A 16479-nucleotide genomic window follows, 5' to 3' on the forward strand; every position below is an offset into this window, starting at 1 on the left:
AAAAGATTAAAAATATTAAACATTAAAATAAAGTTTAAAAAAAAATCCCATTAAAATACAGTGTGAAAGTTTAATACCATTTACATAAAACACTCAAACCAGCAGTATACACAAAGACAACCTATATCTTAAGAACAACATTGAGCAATCAGCCATAACCATAAGACAAATCCAGGACTGCCAAATGCCTGAGAAGCGAGAGAGGTCTTAACCCAGCACCAAAAAGATAACAATGTGTTTCTTTGAGTTTAGAAGTCAGAACCACCCACTTTCAGACGACCCATGGGGTGAGCAATTCCTCTTTAAAGATGGGGCATACTGACCCATTCCCAACGGAAGGTGACCGGGAAGTGCCCTTACCCCAGGAGGTAGAGCAGTGAATCATGCGGGGAGAGGCAGTGGGTGACAACGTCTGGCTTGAGTATCCTAGGCTCACGGGAGCCTTGCCTTATTTCTCACGGAGCACTCCCGTGACAAACCATACGGGAATCCCAGTTTACCACCTCTATCCCTTCCCGTTTTCACTACTACTAGAGCCCCGAGGGGGGCAATTGTTTGAATATCCCTTCTTGATTTTGCAGCTAAAGTCGTCATCCATCAGACCCTGAGCGTCTTGGAAGACATCGTGGAGAGCGTCTCTGGGGAAGCCACCAAATCCCGCCAGATCTGTTACCAGTCGCTGCAGGAGTCCGTGCAGGTCTCGCTAGCCCTCTTCCCAGCTTTCATTCATCAGTCAGGTATCATAACCGCAGGCCCATCCTCTGGCATGAGTCAATCAGTAACCATCAGGCACCTTGTGGGATTAAACTCTTACTATAGTCAAGACCCAAGTTCTCCCAAGTCCTCACCTGCACTCAGCCCTTTTCAGCAAGAAGTCCCATGAAACTAGGGAAGCCCCACCAGCCACGGGTGCTGCCATTTCACTCGCCCACCCATCACCTGTACCGAGCATATTCATCAGTAATCCAGGTGGCTGCAATAGTGAGGAAAAGTGCAACGGTCTTTTCATTTTGAACGAAAATCCATTGTGTGGAATTGATTATATTCCTACTGATGGATTAACGTTTATATCCCACTTTGGAGACCGCGTAGCTTGATCCGTCGAGGAAGTGCTTTTATTGGCGAAGCAGCGAGATGCAGCTGTGTTTGGCCTGACGTCGTGACGCTAAAGCGAAGCGATTCCGTTTGGATTCTGCAGTGCTAACGGAGCACTCGGACATAGCTGTGCTCCGGAAGCTGGAGCTAGTGCAGAATGCTGCAGCTCGGCTGTTGTCGGGAGCTGCCCCTTTCCAGCATGGAACTCCTCTGCTGAGGGAACTGCACTGGCTGCCTATTCGCTACCGGGCCAGGTTTAAGGTTCTTGTACTTGTGTACAAAGCCCTAAACAACTTGGGACCAGGATACCTGAGAGAGCGCCTTCTCCCTTACCAACCTGCCCGGTCACTGAGGTCATCCGAGGGCCTGCTCCTGGTGGTTCCACCTAGATCCATCCTCCGATTGGAGTCCACCAGGGGAAGAGCCTTCAGCGTGGTGGCCCCCCTCCTGTGGAACTCCCTGCCTCTGGAGGTCAGGCAGGCGCCAACCTTGTACTCTGAAAGAACGGGGCCTGTTTAGCCTGGAGAAGAGAAGATTGAGGGGAGACAGGATAGCACTCTTCAAATACTTAAAAGGTTGTCACACAGAGGAAGGCCAGGATCTCTTCTTGATCCTCCCAGAGTGTAGGACACAGAATAACGGGCTCAAGGGAAAGGAAGCCAGATTCCGGCTGGACATCAGGAAAAACTTCCTGACTGTTAGAGCAGTGCGACAATGGAATCAGTTACCTAGGGAGGTTGTGGGCTCTTCCACACTAGAGGCCTTCAAAAGGCAGCTGGACAACCATCTGTCAGGGATGCTTTAAGATGGATTCCTGCATTGAGCAGGGGGTTGGACTCGATGGCCTTGTGGGCCCCTTCCAACTCTGCTATTCTATGATTCTATTCTATGATTCCTTTCGGCGCCTCCTGAAAACATCTTTATTCCAAGAAGCCTTTCTTTAACATGCAGCCTTGGATTTCTGATTTTTGCTTCTTTTTAAATTTGGTCAGCTGTTTTATTCTGTCTTTATTTTCATTTTACCTTGTACACCGCTCCAAAAATTTTCAATGGGGAGCGGTATATAAATATTCTAAATAATAATAATAATAATAATAATAATAATAATAATAATAATAATAATAATAATAATAATATCTCCAGACCTCACAGGATCTCTTTAGGCCTTTATGTATTCATAGTATTTTTTATCTCGACCCTTAGCCAAAAAGGCTATTGAAGTGGCTGACAAAGGACCAGTAAATGAAGACGACTCCTGTCCACAGGCTTACAATCTAAAAGGACAAGGCAAAAGGAAGAGGGGCAAAATTACATCTTCTCTCTCTCCTCTCCCCCAGTATGGGCCATTGGACTGCTGGCCAAAGAGGCTGCTCTAAGTGGGACTTCTGACTAGCTCCATGGCTGTGACCCTAATCAGGCTGGCTTGCCAGAAGTTCCCACTCGTTTCAAGGAATGCATATTTGGTTTGCATGTGTGTTTTCTTCATTTGTACCAGGGATGGGCAACGTGTGATCCTGCGTATGCTTTGGACTGCAGTTCCCATCAGCCCCAGCCAGTGTAGCCAGTGGTGAGGGATCATGGGTGTTGTCAGCCAAAACATCTGGAAGGCCCCACAACTTGCCCACCCTTGATTTATAGGCTGCCCTATAACATCATTTAGGGTCAGGTTTAAGTAGGGATGTTGGGGGAATCCGTTTTCGGGGTAGATCCCAGCGAGTTTTTTCCAGCTCGCTTCTTCTCCCCCCCACCCCCCGGATGCCAGCTCACAGATCCCTGAGCTGGCTCAGCTTGGCGTACACCCGAGTCGGGTAAGCTCGCAGTTTCTCACTTTTTTATTTGTGCAAATCGCAATTTGCGGAATCAGGATTTGCACAAATTCGTGTCTGGGAACATTTATGGAACTTGCAATTTGCTCAAAATTGTGGCCAGAAATAGCGGAATTGGTGCAAAATTGCAGGCGTAAATGGTGCTGTGCGCCTGCATTTTTATGCAAATTGCGCTATTATGGTTGTGATTTTGCATCAATTGTGATTTCCTCAAACATTCCAAACTCTGTATTTGCGTAAGTCGCAGCTCATGGACAAAAGAAAAGACGCACTCTCTCACCGAGCGCCCGCGGACCATCCAGCAGCTTGGCCCCCACGCAAGCCAGGGTCGAACCGGACTCAGGGAAGTTCTCCAATCCCTAAGTTTAAGAGAATTCTTTCCTTGACTGTTCTCCATTGCCACAGTGAGCCACTAGAGTTCAATATAAGCCATTCCAACAACGAATCCATTGTCTTGTCACAGGCCATGGGGCAAAGTGTGTTTTTACCCTGATGGAGGTCAGAGCCCTATCGTCTGCCCCTCAGCTCTCTACCTGCTGGTATTGGGGGAGTTACGATATCAAGCCAGGGGCAGAAGCTGTGCAGTGGGGGATTCACGCTGTACGTTCTAGCATCAAATAGCAAAGCCCAGGAGGAGTAGCTTGTCCAACCCTTGCGGCGTTGTTAACGCTTTCCCTTGCGGCTCTTTCATCTCCCCGCTTTCAGATGTGACAGACGAAATGCTGAGCTTCTTCCTCACCCTGTTTCAAGGGCTGAGGGTGCAGATGGGCGTGCCTTTCACCGAGCAGGTCATACAGACGTTCCTCAACATGTTCACCAGGTGAGCAGCCCATCCCTCTCCATCGCTTCGCTTCCAGTGCCTCTTGGCAGAGACCGATGGTGGCGTGTGGCGCTCCCTTCGGAGACGGGAACCTGGCGCAACCCGAGGGGGACCCTCCATATACCCTCTGCTTTTTCCTTGGCGGTCAAGCCAACCTCGAACCCGAGTCTCCCCCCCCCCCCCCGGACGATGACTGTTTCTTTTGTGTCGTGCCCTAGAGAGCAGCTGGCCGAGAGCATCCTCCACGACGGGAGCACCGGATGCCGAGTGGTGGAGAAGTTCCTCAAGATCCTTCAGGTGGTGGTGCAAGAGCCGGGCCAAGTGTTCAAGCCTTTCTTGCCCAACATCATCTCTCTCTGCATGGAGCAAGTCTACCCCATCGTTGCCGAGGTAGGGGCCGTTCTGGGGCTGAGCGTGGGGGGAACGGTCTGTGGCAGAGAGGAAGGCAGAAGCCGCTGCAGGGCCTGTATCACGGGGCAGCACGAGAGGGGCCACGGCAGGCGCGTCGAGCCTCTTTCAGCCAGTGGCCCAAATTTGGAGAAGCATTGGGTGGCTGCATTCTAGCGGGGGTGGGACCAAAACTCCCAGCGTATTTTAGCTTCCAGCAATTCCTGCCAGTAATGTCGTAAGCCTTAGGGAGAGGCATTTTTGACCTTTTAGGATGGGAAGGAAAAGCCTTGCAAAAGGCAGGAAGCCACCAAACGATTGGTGGGCAGGTGAAAGGGCCCGGGGCCATCTGGGGGCCCCCGAGGGCCGGATTGACCACCCAGGCGAGCCGGATGAGGTTCGCCACGCCTGCTTTAAAGGCTGGTTCGTGATGCCTGCACGCCCCTTGAACCTGCGAGCGAATCCAAGAACGGATTCCGCCGCAAACCGTTGGTTTTGAGGTCCGGCGAAGTGATCGGTCTGCGGTGGCTCTTTCACACCTGACAAGACCGATGGCAGGAAGGCAGCAGGGAGCAGCGGAGCGGCCCATCGGAATGTCAGGCGTCGGGAAAACACTGGCAGCATACTAGTATTGGTTCTGCTGCTTCCATAGGGAAAGACGCCTGCAGAATCCTGCCTCCAAATTAACTTTTTGAGGGGTAAAATCTAGGCTGGCAATCAGATGGTTGGTTTGATTCGTTTGGTACGTTCCTCAGAGGGAGCGGGCTATTTTCTACGGGGCCGTTGCTTCAAAAGCAACTGGGGAGAGGAATTCTCCCTTGGTTGCTTGCTGCTTAAGCTGCATCACGAACCGCTGAGCAATGCAGCTCTCCCTGGCCATTCAGAGGAGGCGTATCTTGAAGCCCTGCTTGTGCTTTCCCCTGTCCCCAAGCGATCCTCTCCTGATGTGAAAGCAGAACTGTTTGAGCTGCTCTTCCGGGTCCTTCACCACAACTGGCGGTACTTCTTCAAGTCCAGCATCCTGGCCAGCGTCCAGAGAGGAGTCGCGGATGAGCAGATGGAGAACGAAGCCCAGTTCAGTGCCATCATGCAGGTATCTATATAGCCATTGGCTGGTGTTGGCATCCGGCCTGCTTCCGAAGGCCCAGCTGCCACTGGCTGGGTTAAATGGGTTTTCCTGTGGTTCAGCAGGGTGAATTGGATGCTCTTCAGATGCCTTCAGCTGCAAGAGCAAATGATTTGGGAAGAGTTCAGATATCGTCCTGATGTGTAGAATATAGAGGGTGGGAATGCATACCAGGATTTGCGTCGCATACCCTGTATGTCAGCTTTCCCCAACCTGGACAGCTGTCTGGGAATGATGGGCGTTGCAGTCCAACAACTCCAGGGGTTGGGGAAGGCCGCTGTATGCTTTTAAGGATCGAGGGCTATTCAAAATGGAGAATGCTGATAAGTGCAGCTGCCTATTTTAGCTTAATAACATATACAAGGGTGAAAGATGGTGGTATGATGGGAACGACTGGTGTTGATGGCCCCCAATGGGAAGGGCCATAGCTCAGTGTGACGGACCCCTGCTTTGCATGCAGAAGCCAGTTCGATCCCCAGCTTCTCCAGGTAGGGTGAGGAAAGGAATCCTTCCTGAAACCCTGGGTTGCCTCTGCCAGTCCGTGTCGACAATATTGGGCTAAATGGACCAACGGCAGCTTCTGATCTTCCGGTAAATCTCTAACAACGCCGATTCTCTTTTTGGCCTGCAGATCTTCAAACAAATCTGCAGCGTCTCTCTGACCAATTGGTCATTGGGGAGGTCTGGCCGGAACTCTGAAGCGCCCGAAGGGCTTGCCAGATTTCACGGCATGTTGTTGAGAGAGCTGCCCTCTCAATGCACGGACATTTCCTCTGTGCCCTGGGCTTGTTCCTGTCTCTAGTGCAAGCCTGTTAGGAGGGCGTTTGGTTTTTTGGCCATGCCAGGCGATCCATGAACTGCTCAAATTCCACTCTCTGCCTTCCCTTCTGCCCCACTCTAAGCGGCAAAGTATCTGTTAATTTGTCAGCAGAATTTTACGTAGTAGCTGGACTCTCAGCAGCCTTTGATGCCAGCCAAGTGCTTCTGGCCACTTAGTGTTCCTATCTGGGTCGTGGCTGTTGGGGAAGAAGCTTCTGTTTAATGTTCTCTGAATGTTTTACCTGGCACAGGATGCCTGCACCCAGCAAGGCTGTTGTCTGCTCACTGCTACTGAGGTCAGAGTCCAGTCTCTGGCCTTTTCGCCACTCCCTGTTTTTTATTTCACTCTCTAGACTGGAGGCCTAAGGAAAATGGGACAGAGCTCTTCCCCTGACCCTTTTCTTCTCCTGCTGCTGAAGCCTTGATCCCTTCTTGGACCAGGGCCATTGAATCTCACCCATCCCTACCTCTTGCTTAGTTAGAAGACTGGTCTCCCTTCCCCCAGAGCCAAGGAAGTGACATTTTACTCCAGGAAAACCGCTCTGCCAGCTCTGTCAAATGGCTGTTCAGAGAGCTTCCAGTTTGGGTTAACCAGTTTCAGTTATCTGCTTCCTTTATGGTCACTTCCCTGCTGCAAAATGTAACTGGTGCTAAAAATGTCCGAGGTGGGTTTGTCCCAGGGTTCTCCTGCTGGCTGTGCTGAGCTTGGCTTAAGCTTTTGGTGGGGACTCTTCGTATCTGTCATACGGCAAAATGATCTTAGTTGGGGAACTGGTCCTGTGATCGTCGTGTGGAAGGAGGAGCCCAAAGTCACATCAACCTGGCCCCAGCCTTTGAAGGGGAACACCTGGCATTTCCATCCCACGCTTCCTGGCACACTTTGAGATTTCCTCTAGCGTGGAACAGCAAACTCAGAAAGCAAATTGGGTGTATACATGCATAGTCCACGGCCGCTATCCTGCATGTGGATGGCTGGGCTTAGTATGCAGGAGAGCTCTGAAAAGGTGCCAGTCTTCAAGTAGCCCCTGCAACCGAGGAGTGATGCCTCTGATGAAGCCGGCTGTAAGCCGTGAACGCCGGTGCTGCAATAAATCTGTTTTAGTTGTTGAGGTGCTGCAAGACTCTTTCTTGGGGGAGTGGAGGGAAACCTTACTTTTGGGGCCTTGTTCCTCAGTGGGCAGAGCACGGGTTCTTCAAGCCCCTGCCATTATAGTTCAGGAAGATGCAGAGACAACTACGGGGGGCAGCCAGCTTCCTTACGCAGCACGCTGGCGGTGCTGCAAGAGAATGTGAGCAGGAGACCTGGACAACAGCAGCTGCCCTAAGCCCACGGGGGTGGGATTCATGGGGGCTGGGCTTGGGTGTGGTTGACTGCGTTGCTCTGCCAGCCTGAGATGTTCAGCGCTGGCTTCCGGCCTTCGTTGGCTGCTAGCCCTTGTGGCTCGAACCGTTTGTCCTGAGAGGCTTTTTGTGTTCCGTAGGCCTTTGGCCAGTCTTTCCTGCAACCGGACATTCACCTGTTTAAGCAGAACCTGTTCTATTTGGAGACTCTGAACACAAAGCAGAAGCTGTATCACAAGGTGAGCCCACGCGTGCGCACACACACACACTTCCTGTTCACCATACAAACAGCTTAGAAGGGTGGAACTTGTACTCTGCGTATTCAAAATGCCGGGAGAAGAGGGACCCAGTAGGTGCCAAAGGCAAAACCTTCGTGTTCTCCGTACTTGCTGCCATCCAGGACTCCAGACACTGCTGGGCTGTCTACACTGTAGCTGCTGCTTACGTGTTGGCAGAGTTTGACTTGCGTTCCCCCCTCTGTGCTGATCTCTGGGTTAGAATCATAGAATCATAGAATAGCAGAGTTGGAAGGGGCCTACAAGGCCATCTAGTCCAACCCCCTGCTCAATGCAGGAATCCCCCCTAAAGCATCCCTGACAGATGGTTGTCCAGCTGCCTCTTGAAAGCCTCTAGTGTGGGTTGTCTATGAGAGGTGGGGGGCACGCAAATCCCCCCCCCTCCGATGACGGGTCTTAAACCTGGGGCCTGATCCCACACTAAACAGAGCACTATGACCCAAGTCCACTTGTGTGAACGAACGATGCACAGTTTACTGACGGAAAGGGGACACAGACAATAAAAGCAAAGGCAAGCTTACTCACGCCCCTCAACTCAAAGCTGTAGCTGCCCCGGTCTCCTTGAAGCAGCTGGCGTTGCCCCTGGGGCTGTTCTCATCTCAGAGGGGGAAGGGATGCCACCCGCTCAGGAAAAAACAGCCCCAGAGGTGGGGGTAACACCCGCTGCTTCAGTATCTGCATACACTTCCCATCAAGGAACTGTACATCATTGGGCCTGTTCAGAAGACACCTGAAACCCTGCTGGTTAAGGGTTTTGGTTTAGCAGCAGGGTTTAAGGTGTCTTCTTGTGCGATGCGTTTTGCTAAACCCGGGTCGCTCGCTCGCGCCAGTCGGACCGTCTGCAGCAGGGTCAGCGGCTCTAACCTGTTGTGTCAGCGCTGTTGTGTGCAACAGCGGGGCTTGTGGTTAGTGCTGACCCCAGAGAACCACGCTTTCGCTGACCACAGAGCCCAAAGTGCCGTCTGAACGGGCCCCTTCTTTTGTACAAATGGGCTCGAGTCATATTGGTACCCTTGAATCTGTGTGGTGTGGATCAAGCCCCAGGTTTAAGGCACAGCGATGCGGCTTCATTTTGGGAAGGGGGGGGATACAGGGAGGGTTGCTTTTCTGCATGCGTAAAACGCCCCGTTCCCACAACTCCGGTCTGGCTGTTACATGGTGAATGACAGGCGGCTTGTACAGCATCAGCTACACTTGAGTGCCCTGTCTGAGCCCCACAGAAACGCTGTGCAGGGACCCCCCTGATCAGACCCCGGTCAGGCCAGTCACGCACTGGCAACAGTTTTCAGCCTGCAATTTCAACAGGCTTCGCCCAAGTTTGCATTGCGAGTCACACATCCTGGCACGAGGGGGCCATTTTAAATTGTGTGTGAGATCGCTAGCGCAGGCGTGCTCAGCTGGTGAGTGGACGTCAGGCTGCAGTGGCTCTTCACGCGCATTCTTACCCCTCAGCATCCCTGGAGCTACATCCACGCTATACTGTGGACCACTGATTTGTGGCATAATTCACCTCCCATTGGAAATAGGCCTATAGGGAGAGTTTGGCAGACCAGAGGATCCTACAAAGAGCAGATTGGGCCGTGTTTCTTCAGTTCTCCATTCCCAGAGCGTACTGAGAGACCTCCTTCTCTTTCCCTGCAGAAGATCTTCCGGACGGCCATGCTCTTTCAGTTTGTGAACGTGCTGCTTCAGGTCCTGGTCCATAAATCGCACGACCTCCTCCAAGAGGAAATTGGCATTGCCATCTACAACATGGCCTCTGTGGACTTTGACAGCTTCTACTCAGCCTTTCTCCCGGGGTTCTTAGCCAGCTGTGACGGCGTGGACACCAACCAGAAAAGCGTCCTCGGAAGGAACTTCAAAATGGACAGGGTGAGAGGTTGGGCCGACGATTTGGGTGGGGTTGCCTCGGGCAAGTTGCTTGACACCCCTCTCCCATCCCCAGAAGAACTTTTTAGAAGGTGTAGCCAAGTGTCCACCCCTTCCATGTCACGTCCCTGTTGGATTCATCATTTCACCTCCATCCCAAGCTGTGCATTGACATTCATGGGTTCAATATACCTATAGCCTCCTTTCTGAGGTAGATCACCTGAGCACTTTAGGGTTGGGGTGGATTTTCAAAAGTGTTTCGCTTTTCATCAAACACTGCACTTTTGAAAGACAAGGAAACCTTGGGGAATGTTGCTCATTTGCCCAGAATTCAAGAGGAGCCCAGCGAAATCATGGCTCCCATACTAGTTGCAAATTCCTCTCACTGTAAGACCTCAGTGGGCCTGTTCAGACGACACGCTAAGCCCTGGTTAGGCCGCTAGCCCTTTTGCAGCAAATGGCCAGTGAGCATGTTTAAACCATGGCTACGTAGCTCAAAGTGCTTCCTTTCAAGGAAAGATTTCAGGGCTTCTCAGTTCTTCAAGGCGCTCAGCTTTGTTTTGAATCGGCTAAAATAAAATGGCCCCAGATGATAGAAAACGGAGCAGAAAGAGCACCGAAGTGCTTGGCTAGGAGCACTACCATCTTGCTCCTAGCGCAAGCAAACCTTTTTGAACAAATGATGGATGAACGCCAACTGCCCCTTATGCTAGCTGCAAATCTTTGCTCCGATCAAGGAGCCGGAGCGCCTCCCCTATGAGGGAAGGTGACAACAGCTGGGATTGTTTAGCTTGAGGAAAAAGGAGGCCGAAGAGAGACCTGATAGAGGTGTACAAAATGATGCATGGGCTGGAGAAGGCAGACAGGGAGACATTTTTCTCCTATAATACTAGAACCCATGAAGTTGATTGGTGGGAGATTCAAGACAGATAAAAGGGGAGGGCTTTTTCACACAGCGCAGAGTTAAATTACGGAATTCAGTACTTCAAGAGGTAGCGATGGCCGCCAACTTGGATGGTTTTAAAAGGGGGTTGGATAAATTCATGGAGGAGAACGTTATCAATGGCTACTAGCCCTGATGGCCATGTGCTGTTTTCAGTGTCGGAGGCAGTAAGCCTGTGTACCAGTTGCTGGGGAACATGGGTGGAAAGGTGCTGTTGCACCCATGTCCTGCTTGTGGGTCCCTGGTCAACAGTTGGTCGGCTCCTGTGTGAACAGAGTGCTGGACTAGATGGATCCTGGGTCTGATCCAGCAGGGGCTTGTCTGCTGTTCTTCTTCTCTTGCTGTAGCCTGTTTATATTTGATGTTTTCTCTCCTCCCCCCATTCCAGGACCTGCCATCGTTTACGCAGAATGTGCACAGGCTGGTCAATGACCTGCGCTACTACAGACTCTGCAACGACAGCCTCCCCCCTGGGACTGTGAAGCTATAGTCCCTGGCCCTGGACGTGGGTCCGGACCCCTGTCAAGAACAGGCCTGCACACCTTGTCTTGCCACTGCCTCTGCTCCTCCGATCCCGCCAGGCCTGCAGGAGGCAGCGTCTGGGCCATGCATGGGAGCCGCGCGCCCCTCTTCCTTCCCTCCCAGCTCATCCCTGTGGCTGAGTCGGCAGCTCTGTTCCCTGCAGGGTGTCTTAAGAGCCAGCTGCAGGCTGTTCCCCTCGCCGGGTGTTCCTTGTCTTAATACCGTGGCGTTCAGCTGCGTCTGCAGGTTTCGGTGGCTGGTCTTGTGCGTCAATCATGAGGCAGAAACGCCAAAGACTACTTCAGATGTTCCCACCTTCACATCATTCCACCTGTCTTCCCTCCCTCCTTCCTACCTTACCTTGCCGTTGTGGGGACCGCCTCCCCCTCCGACCCCTCCTTTTTTGTTTTTAAATTGCCTTGACGCCTCCCTGCCGTTGGCGAGGTTTGCGAGAGAAAGAGAGAGAGAGACCGACAGACTGACTTCTGTTATTTTTTGTTCCTGTTTTTTTTTTAAGGAAACATTTTTCTCATCATTCCATTGTGATACTAAAATGTGCTTAATGGAAATAAAAAGTGCTCACTTTGTTGTTTTAAACGGAGTTGAACTCTGCTTACGTACCACGGAGGCCTTTCCGGAAGAGATTGGGAGGGCAGAAGGGATGGGTTTGGGAATAATTCGGCAGGCAGAATCTGTGGACGTTACTCAAGGCATGTGGATTGCTGGCTAAATGGTTACCCATAATATTTAATAGAATCATAGAATAGTAGAGTTGGAAGGGCCCTATAAGCCCATTGGGTCCAACCAATGCAAGAATCCACCTTAAAGCATTCCTGACTGATGGTTGTCCAGCTGGCTCTTGAAGGCCTCTAGTGTGGGAGAGCCCACCACCTCCCTAGATCACTGGTTCCATTGTCATACTGCTCTAACAGTCAGGAAGTTTTTCCTGATGTCCAGCTTCCTGTAACTTGAGCCCGTTATTCCGTGTCCTGCACTCTGGGAGGACCAAGAAGAGATCCTGGCCCTCCTCTGTGTGACAACCTTTCAAGTATTTGAAGAGTGCTATCATGTCTCCCCTCAATCTTCTCTTCTCCAGGCTAAACATGCCCAATTGTTTCAATCTCTCTTCGTAGGGCTTTGTTTCCAGACCCCTGATCATCCTGGTTGCCCTCCTCTGAACACACTCCAGCTTGTCTGCATCCTCCTATAATCTCTTTATAATACTTTTAATAATACTTCTATAACGCTTTTTGCAGATGGCAAAAAGAATCCTACTCATTCTCAGTTATCGATCGCAGCTGTAGCCTGCCTTTCCTGCAAGGACCTCAGGGTGGCATTGCATGGGTTTCCCCATATTGGGGTGTTTTTTCTTCTTCACAAGAGCCGTATCAGGTAAAATAGGCTGAATAAGCCATTGAGCCATGGTCATCCAGTGAGATGCAGGACTGAGCTTGGCTTTGAAGCCAGGTCTTTGTCCTTCCACTACCTACTATATTATACTGACTCTTTAATCCAGGGGAGGGCAACTTACGATCTTCCAGATGTTTTGGCCTACATCTCCCATCAGCCTTAGCCACATCTGGAGGGACTCAAACTGCCCAGTCCTGCTTTTAAACCTTGATCATCTTTACCATAACACTCTTAAGGATCACCACAATTGTGATTCCCCCTATTTCAGATGCATGGACAGAGTTGCCTAAAACCGTTAGGGCAGGCGTCCCCAATGTTCCACCCACAAAACCTTTTAATTCTCTTCCCCTCCTGGTTTTTTTAATATATGTATATGGATTTGTATGTAGCCACAGCAATTCATACATATGAAATGCATAACTTCCTAGCAATTATACATAGGCTTCAACAAAAGCGGGCCAAATGCCCAAATAGGTATCCGTTTGAAGTTGGTGTCTATATGTCGCCCATTAAAATATTGAAAGCGTTATAAGGTCTTTAATCCAGTTCATTATAGGAATTGACTGTTTATCCTTCCAGTGTTGTCATCAGTCTTTTTAATTGTCAAAAGGGCATGAAGAATCCATTTACATTTGTTAATTTCCACGAAGCAGGTCAATAATTTAAAAGACCGTGTACATCCGTGAATATTAAAGACTGTCCGGTACAACACTGATCTGGGTAATAACCTCCTCTCAAAAAGAAGCAGCTACTGGACATTGCCAAAACATACGTTTAAAAGAAGCACTCGTTATATTGCACTACCAGCAACTGGCCGAATTAAACAGTGCCTTATTAAAGAGACGTTGCTGTAGCCCATAGGCACAAAGCCAAAAATGCCGAGTAAGACCAAAGCAACGATCCACTGATTGGGTGTTTTGTGATGGCATGCACAGCAGTTTCTCAAATTCCCAGAGGTGCCCATGCGTTGGAGACCCCTGTGTTAGGGAGCTCCCGTGCCCATTCTCCTAACCGCTGTGCTGCATTATTTCTGTGAATACACTATACTCCTCCACTGCTTCCCGTGCTACTGACATTGCTTGTCTTTGCTTTTAAAACTGGAGCCTAGAGAGGCACAGACAGGATTCTATGAGGATGCGCACGCCTGTGCTTAGCTGGTGACTTTTTTCAAGAGAAGGAGACGTATACGAATGACAAGTGCTTGCTGATTTTATTTTGTTTCCCCCTGCCTTCTGGGTATTTTGCTGTCTTCCTGCAATCGTATTCTGTGGCTTGCCAGTGCCCGTAGAACCTCTGAGTCCGTGGTTCTTGTTTGATTTCCATCGCGGTACCGTTCCGCATGTCCCTGGCCTGACGCCGAGGTCAGCAGCCTTGTGAAAGTGCTTGCCAATAGCAGTAGCATGTTTACCCAGAATGAAAGTGCATGTTTTTCTTCTCGGGATCAAGGGTACGGATTTGGAAAGATGCCCAGGTCCAGATGTTAAAGCAACTGCCTGTCACGTTTACCCAGAATGCACGTGCCTTACGAGACGCCTGCTTAGCTTTGTTGATTATTTTTCTATTCTGCCTTTCTTCTATTATGGAGCTCAGGTTGGTCTCCTTGGGAGTTTCCAGGCACTGACCAGACCAAAAGCCTGTTAAGCTTCAACATGGTCGCTGTATCAGATGCCCTCAAACCTTGGCCTAATATTAGGTCTTGTCCTAAATATCCTTCAAAACAGGCAAATGCCTTCCTCTGGGAAACCAGGGCCTGCAATGGTTGAGGATGCTTAAAACTCTTGTTGCTGCAAAAGTTCCTTTTCATGGGTGTAGTTTTCAGGCTCCCCCATGAGATGTTTACCTCAATGGTTAGTGGATTGGTTCCCAGAAGCCACAGCGGTTCAGTTGATATTGGCCTAGACTGGGTTTTTTAAGTTTTTGATTGATTGATTGATTGATTGATTGATTGATTGCATTTCTATTCAGCCCAATAGCCGAAGCTCTCTGGGGCGGTTCACAAAAATTAAAAGCATTCAATTTATTTATTTATTTATTTATTGCATTTCTATACTGCCCAATAGCCAAAGCTCTCTGGGCAGTTTACAAAATTAAGACAATTCAAAGTATAAAACAACAGTATAAAACCATAAGATAAAATACAATAGAAAAGCACAACCAAGCTAAAAACAGCAGCAATGCAAAAATACAATTTTAAAATACAAATTTAAAACAGCAAAGTTAAAATTAATTTATAGATGGTTAAAATACTGGGAGAATAAAAAGGTCTTCACCTGGCATCTAAAAGAATATAATGTAGGTGCCAAGCGAACCTCCTTAGGGAGCTCATTCCAAAGCCAGGGTGCCACAGCAGAGAAGGCCCTCCTCCTGGTAGCCACCTGCCTCACTACCTTTGGCAGGGGCTCATGGAGAAGGACCCATGAGGATGACCTTAGGGTCTGGGCAGATACATATGGGAGGAGGCGTTCCTTCAGAGAGCCTGGCCCCAAGGCGTTTAGGGCTTTCAATGTTAATACTAGCACTTTGAACTGGGCCCGGACCTGGACTGGCAGCCAATGAAGCTGGAAGAAGACTGAAGTGCCCTGCCATGCGCTCACTGAATGGCTTTAGGCAAATCTGTATTACTTCCTCAGTTCCACAGTCTATAAAATTGAACTACTAGATCTAATGACCGTTCTGAAAGGATTGAATTTGGGGCAAGTTGCCTGTAGGAAAACGATGCCGTGTGAAGACTATCCTGTGTGATGTCTGTGTTCAGTACGTTGTTGTTATTTTTATTTGTATAGCACCTCTAACATAGGAAGTGCAAAAACAAAACAAGGAACTTGCCCCAAAGAGCTTACAGTCTGAACTTTGCCATGGAGATTGAGAACCAAGAAACAAATGAAGCCTTTGAGCAAGTGAAATTCCCTGTGCTTAAGTGTTGATTTCACTTTTGGGGGTGAAATGGGGGTGAGGATTACAGGAGGGAACCAGGAGAAGAAAAACCGAGCAGGTTTCTTTTAGCAACATCAGCAGTGGGAGCGCATGCCACAGGGAAAACCTCTGTCCTTGATGCTTGTGCTAATATTTTTCCTGGGGTCAACAAACTCCCAACAGTTTTAGATGCACCGTTTGTCCTCTGGATTACAGCCAGTTCAGGGTTTGTAGATCAATACAGCGGTTTGGGGTACCGGGGTGGGTGGGGAGAGGCCTCTGGGCACAGCTGTGCATGCAGAAAAAACTTTTAAGGGCTGATTGACATCTATTTTTTGCCAGAGGTAGGTACTTGGCTGCAGGTGTATTAACAAATCGGGGTGGCTTTATCAAAACAGGCCTCATGTTGTAACAGGCCTCATGTTGTTTCTAACTAGATGTTCTGTGTTGTACCGTAACCGCAGGAGCTCCGAGTATCCATGAAATCAGGCTCCCTTGTTTTCGTACTCATCATTAGGTTTCGTCCCTTTCCCTTTTAGGATGAGAGAGACCTGTTCCAACTAAAGACTGGTTGTTAATTATTTTTGATTAATGTCCCCATGAACCTAGCCATTAACCTGGTTCGAAACACAATTAGCCTGATTCTAAATACCGGGTTTTGTGGCTTGAATCCCTTTGTCTATTGCAGCTTTCTCCAGGCTGGGTGCATTCCAAATGTGTTGCACGACACAGCTGGCTGGGTGGTTATGGGATTTATAGTACAACATATCTTGAGGATGCCAGGTGTGTTCCAATGTACAGCATTAGTTTACCTGATCAAGGAGTTGTATCCATATCCCTAGGATGGTAAGTGCTGGTCTTCATGACCATCCTATGAAAGAAATCGAAGATCATACTGACCCTTAACACATCCATGGTGCCGCCAGACTTAGAATACCGTGTACAATTCTGGTCACCGTACAGCTGGGGAAAAAAAGTGAAGAGGGCAACTAAAATGATCAAGGGGCTGGAGCATCTCCCCTATGAGGGAAGGTTACAACACCTGGGATTGTTTAGCTTGGGAAAAAAAGGAGGCTAAGGGGAGACATGATAGAAGTGTACAAAATCATACA

The 16479-nt window shown here is 49.5% G+C and overlaps 1 protein-coding gene across 2 annotated transcripts in view; it reads left to right on the forward strand.

Annotated features, from left to right (window-relative positions):
* Positions 1 to 11641, forward strand: part of XPO6 (exportin 6) — a 71221-nt gene extending 59580 nt beyond the window's left edge. For both annotated transcript variants that reach the window (XM_063142920.1, XM_063142918.1), the window contains 7 exons: positions 582 to 737; positions 3627 to 3741; positions 3960 to 4131; positions 5060 to 5221; positions 7555 to 7653; positions 9352 to 9582; positions 10911 to 11641. In XM_063142920.1, coding sequence (XP_062998990.1) covers positions 582 to 737; positions 3627 to 3741; positions 3960 to 4131; positions 5060 to 5221; positions 7555 to 7653; positions 9352 to 9582; positions 10911 to 11012 — 1037 coding nt within the window. In that variant the 3' untranslated portion in view covers positions 11013 to 11641. The remainder of the gene's footprint in view (positions 1 to 581; positions 738 to 3626; positions 3742 to 3959; positions 4132 to 5059; positions 5222 to 7554; positions 7654 to 9351; positions 9583 to 10910) is intronic.
* Positions 11642 to 16479: the final 4838 nt, after the last annotated feature.

The sequence above is a fragment of the Elgaria multicarinata genome, chromosome 17 (assembly GCF_023053635.1).
Source record: "Elgaria multicarinata webbii isolate HBS135686 ecotype San Diego chromosome 17, rElgMul1.1.pri, whole genome shotgun sequence".
NCBI classification, from domain to species: domain Eukaryota; kingdom Metazoa; phylum Chordata; class Lepidosauria; order Squamata; family Anguidae; genus Elgaria; species Elgaria multicarinata.